The sequence below is a fragment of the Castor canadensis genome, chromosome 9 (genome assembly GCF_047511655.1).
Source record: "Castor canadensis chromosome 9, mCasCan1.hap1v2, whole genome shotgun sequence".
NCBI classification, from domain to species: domain Eukaryota; kingdom Metazoa; phylum Chordata; class Mammalia; order Rodentia; family Castoridae; genus Castor; species Castor canadensis.
The window spans coordinates 21,574,695-21,589,092 of record NC_133394.1 but is presented as its reverse complement, the minus strand read 5'-3'; the positions used below and the strand labels follow the sequence as shown (position 1 = coordinate 21,589,092).

Sequence of the window (14,398 nt, the reverse complement as noted above, 5' to 3'; positions counted from 1 at the left end):
GTTTACCAAAAGAGTTGAGTCTTTATGAATAGTCTCTTCACCACAGTCAAACATTGGTGATCATTTAATTAGTCATGATACACCTCGAGTGCTGAATTACTGGTATTCTATTTCCTATGGTAAGGAATTCAGCACTGCATCAAGGACAAAGATAGAGTCAGAATCCTTGAATACTTGAATCCCAGAATCCCTGCTACCTGAGATACTCCTTTTGCCAAATACTCTTATCAGTCATGTTCAGTCAGCAAAACTGAGATAATACAGCACAGGTGTTGGACAGCTGAGTAATCACAGAGAATACTAAGGTAGCCTAGAAAAAAATAACTGCAGAAAGCAGCTACCACTGGGAAACAAGGAGAAAGGTTTGAATTAACAGAACCAAGGAAGAACACGAGAGAAGGGTCATTGCAGAGCCTGGTTCCGGTAGTGCTGAGAGAGTATGAATAGCATTGCTGATAGAGACAGCAAACAGCTAGGAAAAGGACATCCCATTTCCTCTTCCTCTGACCCCCAGTTTCCCTCTATTGTACCTTTGTGACAGACCCTCAAAGGGAGTTGGTTGATAGAGAACTATGGTTTCCAATCCCCAGACCCACCACCAGGGGGCAGAGTGTAGAAGAATGGATTTCAATCTGAGACACAATAGTTAAAGAATACCACGTTGTCGTGTGAGAAATGAAGGAATAGCAGACAGACAGAGCAACAAATACAGAGACCCCAACAAATACAGAGACCCCAACGAAAAGAAACTTAGCATGTTCAGAGAACAGAAGGGAAGCCTGTGGAACAGGGGAGTGAGCTCATGAGAAGAGGCCGGGGAGTAAACAGGTCCACATTTTACAGGACTTTGTAGGCTCTGGCAAAGTGTTTGGATTTTGGTTTGAATGCATACAAACACCTTTTATTCCCTCTACTCATTTTAAGGGTCTCATGACTCAGTGTACCCAGTCATGTCTTAACGTGTACAATTGTAATTGCCTGTTTACTTACTTGCATTCAGTGCTGTACTGTAAGCACTGTGAGAGTACAGAATTCATCTTCCTGCTAGCAGTTACATTTTTAGTACCTGGTATGGTACCTTACGACCTAATACCACTATCTATGTTTATTGGGTGAGATAATTAATGAACAAGCAATCTACCTGTGACAAGTCTTCCCTGGCCCACTGCCTCAGTAATTTCCTATATTTTATCCTGTTTTCTGTAACTCATTGATTTAACTGTCTCCTCCAGTAGAGGGAAACTGAGAACCAAGAAAACTATTCAGTGATATCTTTCAGTGCCTACCATTCAATACATGTGCATTGTATAAATGAAGAGAAGAAAGAAGGAAGGGAGGGAGGGAAGGAAGGAGAGAGGGAGGAAGGACAGAAAGGAGGAAGGGAAGAGGGAGTGAGGGAGCAAGAAATTAAACAACCAAATTGTTGAAGCTCAATGGGGGTATGTGGTGTTATCTGCATTTGGGTAGAACTGAAGTCATTGGATTAGGAGGAAGGTAAAATGACTGTGTAAAATGAGATGCTAGTGAAAGGATGGCCAGTATATCAGTGTTAATACAAAAAAAAATCCCTGCATCCCACTCCAGAAATTAGGAGAAAAAAAATATCATAAAGAAAAAACAAGGGTCAAGGTCGTAGCTGAGTACTTGCCTAGCATGCTTGAGGCTCAGGGTTCAGCCCTCAACACCCCCAAAAAAACAGAAGAAAATTCTTTTCTTTTTTTATATTCCCCCTCCCCTATTTGTTTCCCTCTCTCTCTCCTTCTGTTCCTTCCTTTCTGACTTAAAATATCAGGCAGTAATATGTGATGGCACAGAGAAGCCAGGTCAGGTAAGAACTAAAGATGGTCAGTGAATTTTGGAACCAGAAAGTCACTGTTCATAGTAGAAAGGGTATCGGGGAATGACAATAGCTTGAAGCTGCCTGCAAAGAATGGCTAGAGTTTTCAGATGAAATTTGGATATAAAGAGATGGGGAAAAGGTCTTATAGCTAGTGAAGAATATAATTGAATAAAAAAACATTTTGGAGAAAGACTAGTATTGACAGGCAAATTCTGTGACAGAGTAGTTGAAGAATTACTTTTGCATTTGAGACAGAAAGTTGGAGGTAGAGTTGAATATAGGTGCAGAAATTTATGGAAGTTCTTTAGTCACATCTCCGTGCCTTTTGGAAAATGCAAAGGAAGTGATCTGTGAGAGTGAGCCATGAGGGGTGTGGCAGGAGACTCAAACAGGGTAAGGGCAATCCAGGAAAAATTTCCAGCTGGCACTGACATTTCAGTGGGCTTCATCTATGCTGTTGGGACATTTTCTCCATCTCAACCTTTGTTGGATAATCAAGGAGAACAGAGGAATGGGTCATCTGAGGCTTTGCTAAGCATCTTTGGCAGAACCGTCACAGGACCTGAATAAAGAAGCAAGGTTGCTGAAGTGAGAGCACTTGGGGCTGGACTGGATAGGAAAGAAAGAAATGGAGGAGAGGTGTCCTCAAAGGGCATCCTGAAGATGACATGGGGCTGCAGGTGTTGAGGTCTACAAGCACACGTATGAATGTGTGTACTCGCACAGGTGCGCACATGTCCTTCACTAGGTGTGTGTCGCGAGGATACCACTAAGCATCTTCAGATTCACGTTTCCAGTTTGCTTAGTAAGTGGATGGAATTAAAGCAAATCATCTCTATCTCATTTTTATTTTCCTAGTTCTCAAGTTTGTTCTGGAGGGTGCGAGGAGGAAGAAGCAAGTCACTAGTTGAAACCACAAAAATATGGGAAGGATTGTTTTCAAAATGCTCGATAATGTGGTAACATATTTCTCACTTTAGATAAGAGACTGACTACTAAGTAAAAAACAAAACAAAAATAAACGCCTAAGCAGCTGCAGGCCTCCTGAGGTTGAAAATAAACAGAGTCCTGTAACTGTGCACAGGCTTTTAAATAGAGGGTCGACCCACAGAAATTGTCATTTGCCCCCCAAGCTTACAATCATGTCATTAAATTACAATCAGGAGTGTTAGAAGGCATAATTAGGAATATGTTGTAGAGTTGACACTCATAAGAAAAATTTTATGGGAAGGAAAAAATCCTAAGCATTCACTGTGGGAAGGTCTCATAAGACTTTTGAAAATCAAGCATTTGAGCTCATGAGGCCTTTTATTTTGCAAGAACAGCCAACAGGATTTTCTTTTACCTTAATTTGAAGGCTGTTTAAGAGTCTTGCCTTTCTCCTGGATGGCCTAATATGCTTAAAGGAAAAAGAAAATGGCCAAATTATCCAGAGGGATAATTGCTAGGTTTTTCTTTATCTTTTTCTTAAGGAATCAATTCCAAGCTTCAGTTTGAAATCATGCCAGGTGCTTCCTCTGGGTTGTTCAAGATCAATCCTGACAATGGAGAAGTGGTGACAACCGCCATGCTTGACAGAGAAATTCAGGAAGTTTTCACCCTTCGAGGTAAGGGTGTGCATGCTATAGAAAACCCAGAAAGGCCAGTGATGTAGATTTTACATTTCAGAAGAATAGCTTTAAATAAAATAGTATTGATCCAGAGTTATATCATAAAATGATACATTTTAGATATGAGTTAATGGTCACAGTCCATCTGTCTTTGTGTTCCATGGCAGTACTTGTGCAAGATGGGGGAGTCCCGTCATTGTCCAGCACCACAATAATTCGATGCACTGTTGAAGATGAAAATGATCATGCACCGGAATTTATTGTCCCCAGTCATGACATTGAGGTTCTGGAAAACCAAGAACCAGGGGTGGTCTACACTGTTTTCGCCTTTGACATAGATGCTGGCAGTAACGGAGCTGTCAAATACCACATAGTCAGTAAGTATTTTTCAATTAAAATTCTCTCTAGGATACTGAGTTGATGCTCACTATATGGTGATTCTTCTGTATTGCATGTCTGTTGTATTTCTCTATAAAATGCACATCTGATAAGAACTGGTGGCACTGTGACTTTCCTCTCTACCTCTTCCCATAGTCAGCCTGCACCAGTGTCCTCCACGTTCTTTAAAAAACCGGCTTGAGCTGGGCCTCGTGGTGCAAACCTATGATTCCAGCTACTCCTTGGGAGGTGAGGTGGGGGAACGAAAGTTCAAGCCAGCTGGGACAAAGAGTGATGAGACCCAACTCAAGAACAAAATAAAAACAAGTGTAGCTCAGTGGTAGAATACTTGCCTAGCATGTGTTAGGGTTAAGGTATAGAGTATGTCTTATAATACAAATGTAGGACTCCTCAGCTATTGAAGAAGTCTTCTCTGAAAGCCACTTTGCCATCATAAACCTTTGGTACTTGCATTACTCTGGGGATTTTCATCCTGCCATTCACCCAGGAGTTTGGCTAGCAAGTCTTTGAACCACATTTTCCCCCACTAATTTACCTGAATGACCTTGAAACATTTTGTCTTTGTGTTCAATTGTAACTTTTAGTATAGTTGATGCCATGGAAAATAGTAAAGGGGATTTTTTTTTTAAGGACACACAGATGAATAAAACACCATCCTTGTTAATATCATGAAAGAACTAGGCGAGTGTCCACCTGATCTAACCGAAGTGTTAGGACTCATGTAGGAAGTGGTGGGGCAGGGGTGGGTGGGTGCAGGAGAGGCAGCTCACCACAGTAGTACAGCTGGCATAAACTCTGTAGTGAGTAACACTTGGCAAATTTACTGTAATTGATCTATTAGATTTTTAGTGCTATCCAAAAGTGGACTTGTTACCCTGTTTCTTATTTCCGACTTCTGTTTTATTTCAAATAAGATACACATTCTATTGTTTCCAAGAGGAAAAATATAAAAATTTGTAAATAATCACAAAAATCAAATTGTTGCACATGAGTTATTGATTCAATTAAGATGTATATTGAGTCATATTATTTATATCCTTAACTGATGTTTCATATGGCTAGGGACTTTAATTTTATTATGCTCACTATTCTTTCCTCAATACTTACAAAATTACTAGAATAATCAGGAAATAAATATTTTTGAATGAATAAATAAACAAATATATATAATGCCTGCAAAAAGCTACTGCTTTTCCAATTCAAATAAGTTTTCCATTGTTTTCTATAACAGAAGGAAACACCAACAACTACTTTGCTATTCATGAAACTTCAGGAGAACTCTCAACCACTCGTGCTTTGGATCGGGAGCAAGTCAACAATTTTACCCTTGTCATCCTGTGCTCTGACTTGGGGGATCCACCTCAGAGCTCTGTGATAGAGCTGCAAGTTAGGGTTTTGGATGACAATGACCATAGCCCTTGGTTTCCAAGGCTTCATTACCAGTGCTCTGTGACAGAAGATGCTGAAGTGGGAACTGTGGTTCTGGTGCTGTCCGCTGTGGATAAGGATGAAGGCCTGAATGGGCAAACAGAGTATTTCCTGATGGATGAGTCTTCTGGTGCCTTTACCATTGATCCTGTGATAGGAACACTAAGAACTGGCCACAGGCTCGATCGAGAAGCCAGATCTCAGTACACATTTCGGGCTGTAGCCAGAGACTGTAGCATCCAAGGCTCAAGAAGCACCACAGTAACCATTAGTGTATCTGTCGCTGATGCTAATGATAATGACCCAGTTTGGGAACAAAACCCCTTCGATGTTACTCTTTCACCCCATTTGCTTACAAACCAGACAGTTGCTCTTCTGAGAGCCTGTGATCCAGATGTGGGGCCCAATGGAACTGTCACTTTCAGTTTTGCAAATACCCAGTCAATGTTTTCTATCAATGAATATACAGGAGAAATTAAACTTCAGCAAAACCCAACTTTGGAATATTTTCCTATCTGGCTGCAGTTAAAAGTCACAGATCAAGGGGCCCCAGCCAGGACAACCAGTGGTCTCTTGGTCATTCACAGGGAAGGAGAGGATGTGAAAATTTCTTTCAGCCATCATCTATATAAAGGACTTGTGACTGAAAACTGTGAGGCAGGTGAGTGTCCCTTCTAGTTTTCTTGTATATTGTATCAGTTTTGGCAAAATGTTTAAAACTACAGATTATAATAGAGTGCTATTGAATATTCAGTTGTAAACTTCTGATTCTTGGTATTAGAAAGTCAAAATCAATACAGTTGTATTAGTCAGTTTTCCAATACTGTAACAGATTCACTTATAAAAAGGAGTTTGTTTTTGACTCATGGTTCTGGTGGTCTAGTCTAAAATCAAATGTGTTAGGTCCTTAGAAGGAGGAACACATTGTGGCAGGAGTGTGTGGCAGAACAAACCACCCACATCATAAGCCAGGAAGCAGAATGAGAGGTTGGGCCAGGATCCTCCAATTCCCTTTGAAGACACGACCCTAGTGGTCTATTGAGTTCTATCTACATCATCTCCCAGGAGTACCACCCTAGAGGCCAAGCCTTTAATACATTAGGCCTTTGGGGAACATCAACATCCAAACATAGCAATGGTTTGTAGTGACCTAGTCTGAGATAAAATGTTACAGCAGAATGCAAATTACTCCTTACCTTTTCCAGGTGGGCCTTTCTATTTAAGATTTAGTTTAGAAAGCTAATGAAAATGGGTGGGAAGCCTCTATCTTGCAATTCACATCTTGACTCCTGATCAAAATTGTCCTTCTTTGTTCCTGTATATTTTAGAATTACTTAAGTTTGATATTTATCTTTTTAATAAAACTTAGTACCTTAAACATTTATTTATTAAATCTTATGCTTAAAGAAGGCTAGAAATACTTCTGGAAGTAATACAAGCATGTGGTATCTGTAAATACCCAGGTAGGTATACATTTGAAGAAATCTGAAACCTTTTTTTTTTTTTTTGAGGAAAGAATAGTTAAGGTACAAAGCTTAAGCTGAGAGGTAAACCAGAATTTGCAGCTACAGCAGGAAAGAGAAAGGGGAGAAGGAAAGAGCGAGAGTTTTCGAGCTGTTGACTCCGAATAGATGTAAGTGATCTACACCAGGATTTGCAGGATTTCCTAGGACCTGTGTAAAACAACGTGTGTAAAATACTGATGGATGTTTCTAGCAGTTTCGAGCTTTTCTGGATCATGAATTCTCGACTGCTAGATCATGTCATAGACACCAGAATGAGAGTTTCCATTTTGTTTTTTGTTTTGTTTTGTTTTTGAATTCCAAAAACTTTGAGAAGGTTGCAGATCGATGTTAGAATGGTCATGATATAAATTATTTAATTGCATTTTAAAGCTACTAGAATGATTTCTCTTCCCTAATGCATCTGAAATTTTAACCTTTATATTCAAATAAAACTATCTGTCTATTAGAAGCTTAACATTTTCTGTGGGTCACTCAGAAACCTGTAAGTGCCAATGAATACCCTGATATTTTCATAAATTCTCATCCCTCTAAATTGCTTTTAACATTTATATCCTTTCATAAGAAAATAAAAGGCTGAAACAAATAACTCCAACACATTGATATTTGTTTAACTGGTTTTTTGATTAGGAATTCTACAGGTTCAGGTTTTAGTTATCATTGCACTCATCTATTAATGACATTAAATTTAACACCTCTGTGTTAGCTACTTTTGTGTCTCTGTGACAATATATCTGACATAAAACAACTTAAAGATTGGAATTGTTTATTTTAGTTCACGGTTTCAGTCCAGAGTCCTTGGCTTCATTGATTCTGGACCTGTGGTGAGCCAAAACATCATTGTGACAGTGCATTTGACAGAGGCCACTCCCCTCATGGTGGACAGGACTCAAAGAGAGGAAATGCCTGGACTCCTGGACTCTCACCTTCCCCCCTTTTATTCCATCCGGGCCCCCAGCTTTAGAGATCGTGTCGCCCACATTCAGGGCATGTCTTTTGCCCCTCTTGTGACTTTCCCACAGGGTACTTTTCTTTGGAAATGCCCTCATGGACATGGCCAGAGGTGTGTTTTACTTATCCCTGAGACATTGTCAAGGTGGTCATCAAGATTAACCGTCACATTGCTTACAAACAATATATATTTTCCATTTTAAAAGCAAGCCTTCAGTAAGCAAAATATCTCTAAGAGTCAGTCATGAACCATTCACTCATTCATAGAAAGAGTCACCCAGAGGGTGCAGCTGCCCATAAGGCAAAAGATAATCAATTGACAGTGATCAGAGACATGGTCCACGTGGCTCCCCAATATACTCCACTGTTAATGCGTCCTTCTGGCCCACCCATCCCCCAAATTTTTGAGCTAGATTAGAGAGGATTTAACCATCCTGAATCTTTTTAAAAGTTAAGGGTAAACCACTTGGTGGCCCACAGTGTTCAAATCCACTAAACTATGTAAAGGAGCCTTCTAGAAGCCAGCTTTTGTTTCTTCCCCTTCCCTTCTAGTGCTGTGCATATCCTGACGAGGATGAATCAGCAGTCATCATCCTCATTGTGGGCTATTCACAACTTCATGCATTTCTTTGAATTATCCCTAGGAGAAAAATTGAATTACATTGATACCCTGATTAAAAAGTTAATTCTCAGACTTTGGAAAACTTGAAATAGTATTAAAACATGATGACACATGGTGGTGCTCTAACTAGTAAGATATATTTAATATTGTAAAATAAATAATTTAGATCTTGATGTTTTGGAGGAAAAAACCCTTCTTCTGACATGTTGGCAGTAGATCTGGTGAATTCTGGCTGTTGCTCTCCATAAGGCTGGGCCATGGGTGCTAGAGTGTAGAAACGTGACATGAGTTTGTGTGGCAGAATGGGTGAACCTGCATGATTCTACTACTCACAATGGACAACTTCTTCTTTTCTTTCTATAAAGTGGAGATGATAATGACTTTATTGCTGGGGTACTGTAAGGATTAAATTAAGTTATAGGAGGATACCAGTCATCAGTTTTATTATTTTCCTTTTGTTCCAAATCCTTACTTGAAGTCTACAAAGTTAGCAGGGTATAAGTTCTCATCAGAGCAAGTAATTATTATATGACAATTGTATGACTATAACAAAATACTTTCAGTTTTTAAAGCCCTACCATCTTTTTCATTTCCTCTCCAAACCAGATAAGAATTATACTTTCTAAAGAAATGGATTTCCCCATAGACATGAAATAAAGTAGCTCTGTGTCATTGGTGACACAGATCAATTTTGATGATAAAAAGAAAGAAGCCAATACTATGTGTTGTTTCTATTTCATTATTTAAGTCCAATAATTTTTGGGATGAAATTCATTGGACTGAGTACCATTCAGGTAGCCATTTGCTATATGAAATTTCATTACCTGACCTATGATTCTAAGATAGCTCTGCAGGAGCCTTAGGTGAGGTGAAGTTTTCTCAGAGGGTACATACCTCATAAGGTAGTTTTTTTATCTTTGTGAATTCACCCCAGTTCTACATCTGGGCCTCAGCCAATAAAGATCAAGAATTCATTCTATTAACGTAACAAGGCGTTCTTTCTGGGGGGTGGTACTTGTTAAACAATATGAAAGAGATGTATACAAAGTTTAAAATTTTTTTTGATTGGACTAGGATTGCTGTGTGGTTCACAGTAGTCATATTGAAAGACCCGTTCTCTCTTTCTAGAAAAAAAGATCCAGGAAGCCAAATAGTCACCAACAGTTGCTTGCTAATCCTAAACAAAGTAATTCCAGTGTTGAATGTCATTAGCCTGTGTCCCCTTCCCTGGACCAGAGCTTCCAGGGCACTGCCAAGCAGGGTTCCACTGTCTGTACTTCCATTGCTCATCAACTTACTCTCGGTTTACATGATCCTCACTTGGCCTTCTCAACATCTCAGTCAAGGCTTCCTTCCCAGGAGCCAGTTAGGGTTTCTTTATGGTGATTTTTGCATAACTCTGTTCAGAACCATTACCTTTCGTTTGTAGATGTAACAGGATTAATACTTCTGAAATATGTTCTTTTTTTTTCTCTGTTGTCTATCTGAGGATAAGATTCTCTGCCTGTTCTGCAAGAGGTGTCCACTGGTGGATAGCGTGAGGATTGGTAAAGCAGGATTACTAAGCGAAGAGTATTCTGTCTTTGACAAAGTATGTGGTCCTAACTGTGAACAAAGATGGTTCATAAAGAAGTCTACTCTGTGGAAAGGATAAGAAAGCACCCATTTTAGTTACTAGGAAGGACAAGAAGGGCAAGAGAGAGAAGGTATTTGAAACAACTGGTCATCCCTTTGCAGCCTGGTCACCCCCTTCCTTGAAGCTATAATGCAGGAGGGGCCAGTGAGATAGTTTGAAGGAAAAGCTAAAAGCAGAGGACTGTGGTACTCTGAGAGGACACTGCTCACAGAATAGCCTTTGCTAACACAGGGCCAGGGGTGGCAGAGTAAACAGGGAAACATGTTTTAGTAAGGAGAAGGCTCTAGGGAGTGTTCCATCCTTGTGTGGCTTGTGTGAAGACCAGAAGACATCTCAGAGTTCCTGCAGTGTCACTTTGGACACAGATTGACAGAGTACAGAAGGCCAGTAGGTCTGCTGTGAGGAGCACCATTGTAAGGGACAAGATGACCTCATTACCAAATCTACACAGACAGCCGGAACACAGGGTTGATGACACTCCAAAGGGTTCTGCAGTGTCATAAAGAGCTGATGTAAGGCTGAGTCAGCAAGGGTGGAGTTCAGAATCTGACCACATGCAGACCAGACTCATTGACTCAGAGCCAGTGGATACCTCATAAAGATCCCGTCTCACCATTGAAGACCCTCACCCACCCTCTGTCCACTGTCATCTGTCTGAGGAGGAGTCCAAGAGGGAGGGAAACTCTACACTGAGCACGTCCTCAAAAGACAATTGCCTACAAACAGTGCTTAAAGGGAAGAGACTGAGATGATGTTAAACAGCATTTTTCAATGATCATTTTCCCTGCTCTTCATCAGGGTTGTGTTAGCCAGCTTTCTGTCACCTGAAGAAAACATAAGAGGGAAAGACTTATCTTGGCTCATGATTTCAAGGATTTGGTTTATGGTTGCTTGGTCCCATTGTGTTGGGCCCATGATGAGGCAGAATGTCATTGTAGGGAGTACCTGGCCACAATAATCCTAATTACCCAGGGTTATTAGTCTAAGAAGTGAAATGAAAGTGCATCTAGAATTAGCTGAGAGAAGCTTTCCATTGGACAGCATGGCCAGAAGAAAGTTTGTTCCTGTAGGTCTTCATCAAATGTTTGTTGAAATCCTTCACCACTTAACCTAAGATAACAAAAGGCACATTCCCAAGTGAGGAAAAAACAGGGGCTGTTTGTGCCAGGCAGGAGAAATGGCATGTGCAAAAAGCTTGGGGACTGAGAATGTGGTGAGTCTACTCACTGTCACCTGACGTATCTCAGCTGGAATCACGATAGCAGTCTGCGGGGACACTTGTGTGCTTCCAGTAATCACCTGGAAGAGAGAGACATTGACGGCTTTTAAAGTTATCCAAAACATCTTTGTTGTTGTAGAAAGCCCCCTTTGGAGGCTGTGTGAAGGGTGACCTGGAGGAAAGAGATGAGTTGGGAGGATACCTTGGCGATCCACAAGGTCAGGGGCCAGTGAGGGAAGCCAGGAGTTCATGCACTCCACCAGTGTTTCAAAGTCAGCCTCACTGGGACCTGGTGATTACTTAGATAGATCAGGGTTCTCAACCCTGGCGGAGATTTAGGTGGTTACTGTTCCTGCACATCGGCCCTCTCTCCCTAGCTCGATGAGAATCTTTGGGCGGATGGAGTGGCTCAGGTGGTAGACTCCTGCCTAGCAGGCATGAGGCCCTGAGTTCAAGCCCCAGTGCTGCTCAAAAAAAACCAAAAAACCAAAAAACAACCAATCAATGAGAATCTTTGAAGGTAAACCAGACATCATTAATTGGTTGAAGTGCCCATGTGATTCCAGTGTGCAGGCCAGGCAGAGAAACAGGAGGAAGATACATGGAAGAAACAAAGAGTTGTCAACCACACCTCATTTGGAGCATCGGTTAGGTAAAATAGAGACTGACAAGTGTCATCTGGCTTGGTTGAGCACCAGTCCCCAAAGCAAAGGTGAGTAGGGTAGTGGGCTTCCACCCACAGGGGTTGGGCTGTGGTGGTCACAGTTCATTGCCATGGTTGTGTTGGGAAGAGTAGTGCCCAAGATGGTCTAAGAAAGCCATCTTGCCAGTGGGAGGTAAGAAAAAGGTAGAAAGCAAGGCATGCCTGAAATGCTAAGTCCATGCACCACAGATGGAGGACAACACAATAAGGGAATGTCATCATTAGCAAAATGAAAGGCTGAGGGTTCAGAGAAACCCTTCGAAGTCAAGTTGTTCCATTGATGTTCAGGATTTCGGCCAAGCATAGATACCAAGAGCCAAAACCTTCTAACGTAATTCCAGAGTCAGTGGTGGCTTCTACAGGAATTGTTCACAGCTAAACAGAACTTAGCAACTTAGGAGGGAATTGGGAACTTTGGAAAACACTAATTCACTCAAGTTTTATTTGAGAAACCAGAATGTAGTGAGGTGCAAAGTGAAGTGGAGACAGGGAATTCAGCGCTTTTTTACAGGGTTTGGCTATGAAGAGAAGGAAAGGAATGTGACGAGACCATAGTTTGAAAGGCCCTGAGGATCAGAGCAGTATTCTGTTGTTTTTTGAAAGCTGGAACAGATTTCGACATTTGTGGTTTATGACACTTTAAAGTTTGCTAGGAACTTTCATTAATATTTAAGTCAAAAATTGAAGAAAACAATGAGTAGAAATACCAGGATGTCCTTTCTTTTATTTTTGTTTTGAATTAGCACATACTGTTTGTGGATGTTTGAAGTATGGTTTTAGATTATTTTGAGGATAATGGATACTGTCTTCATGAACAGCTGTTGTGACAATCAAGGGGAATCATTAAAATAGATTGTAGCATTCATGATTTAGCAACTAAAACCGTCTTAAAAGGCAGTTCTTTAAAAGTGAAATGTAACTGGATAATTGGGAATGTGCTGGGTATCTGGAAGCTGAAATCAAGAATCACTTATACAGAAATACGATGTACCCTTTCTTTCTGGACCTGTGTAGGCTCTGGATTATGGTCTCAGGCTCCAGGGGCTGGAAAGGTGAATATGGACAGATATGGAAACTTCAGAGACCTCAATGTCCAATTGACACTGTAGAAATGGCAGCTCAGCCAGGAAATAGCTGGGCAGTGAGGAAAGACCAGAAGCCCCAGGCCCACTGCATGTCAGGGCATCAGATCCAGTGTTGCCTGGATACTGAAGGTTCTCTAACTGAAGTTTTGAAGATTGTCTTCTGTTATCACAAAATTAAAAATGTAGTGAAAACATCCAAGGATCATTTTGACACCTGCCTTTCTCTATGTTGCTGAGTGCCTTTAAAAATAATTAAATATATCCAACTGTAGATAATCAATCCATTAAAATCTGTAACCCCATCAAAAATATATTTCAGATTTCAAGTGCATTTACTTTTCTCTGTGTGCATTAACTCTGTATTGGTTTCCTCCCATCTCTCTTTGGTTAAAACTTATAAAAAGACAATAAGTAATTTAATGACTTCCTTTATTATTTCTTTAGGTGTTCTAGAATGCTTTACTATTACCATTTTAAAACATAGTTTTTTCTGTTCACAAATTTTGGAAAATTATGCCTCTTGGACATATATTTTTCTGTGCTTTGTTTTATCCCAGGAGTAATTTTTCCTTTCTTTTCAGTATCCTCCTCCCTCCCTTCCTTCTTTCCTCTTTCTCTTCCCCTCCCCTCCCTTCCTTCTCTTCCTTTTTTCTTTCCTCCTCCATCCATTCCTCCCTCCCCTGCTCTCCTGTTGTCCCTCTCTCCCTTCTTTTTTCCCCTCTCCCTTCCTCCCTTCCTAAAAAACCTTTTGTAACAGTTTAGCCATTTATGCTGATTGGAGGTGGAAGGGAAAAAAATAAATGCTTCTCCATTTTTTATTGTGGTACAAAACATAATTTAAAATTTACAATTCCAGTCATTTCCACGTCCACAACTATGCAATGTGCTAACTATGCAGTGTCCTGCAAAAGATTCCTAGACTTTTTCATCTTACAAAACTCAAACTCTATGCCCATCAAGCAAAATTTCCCTTGACCCTCTTCTCTAGCCCATAACAAATGCCATTCTACTTTCTGTTTCTAAGAGTCTGACTATTGTAGAAATGCATATAGTTGGAACTATACAGCATTTGTCTTTTTGTGACAGGTTTATTTTGCATAACATTCTCAAGGATCATCCATTTTGAAGCATATAACAGGATTTCCTTTTTAAGGTTGAATACTATTCCATAGTGTGTTTATATCACTTTTTGATCAACCTTCCTCAGTTGATAGACATTTAGGTTGCTTCCATCCATGGGCTCTTGTGGATATTCGTGTAATTCATGTACACATATCTAAAGATATTTGTCTTCACTTTTTGGGGGGGCATATATCTAGAAGTAGAATCACTAACTTTTTGAGGAACCACCATACTATGTTTCATAATGGCTGTACCATTTT

The 14,398-nt window shown here is 40.4% G+C and overlaps 1 protein-coding gene across 1 annotated transcript in view; it reads left to right on the top strand.

Moving 5' to 3' along the window:
• Nucleotides 1-14,398, top strand: part of Dchs2 (dachsous cadherin-related 2) — a 246,551-nt gene that overhangs the window by 182,916 nt on the left and 49,237 nt on the right. Inside the window, exons 11-13 of the mRNA XM_074041332.1 lie at nt 3,313-3,447; nt 3,618-3,827; nt 5,081-5,938. Of these exons, the coding sequence (XP_073897433.1) occupies nt 3,313-3,447; nt 3,618-3,827; nt 5,081-5,938 (1,203 nt within the window). The remainder of the gene's footprint in view (nt 1-3,312; nt 3,448-3,617; nt 3,828-5,080; nt 5,939-14,398) is intronic.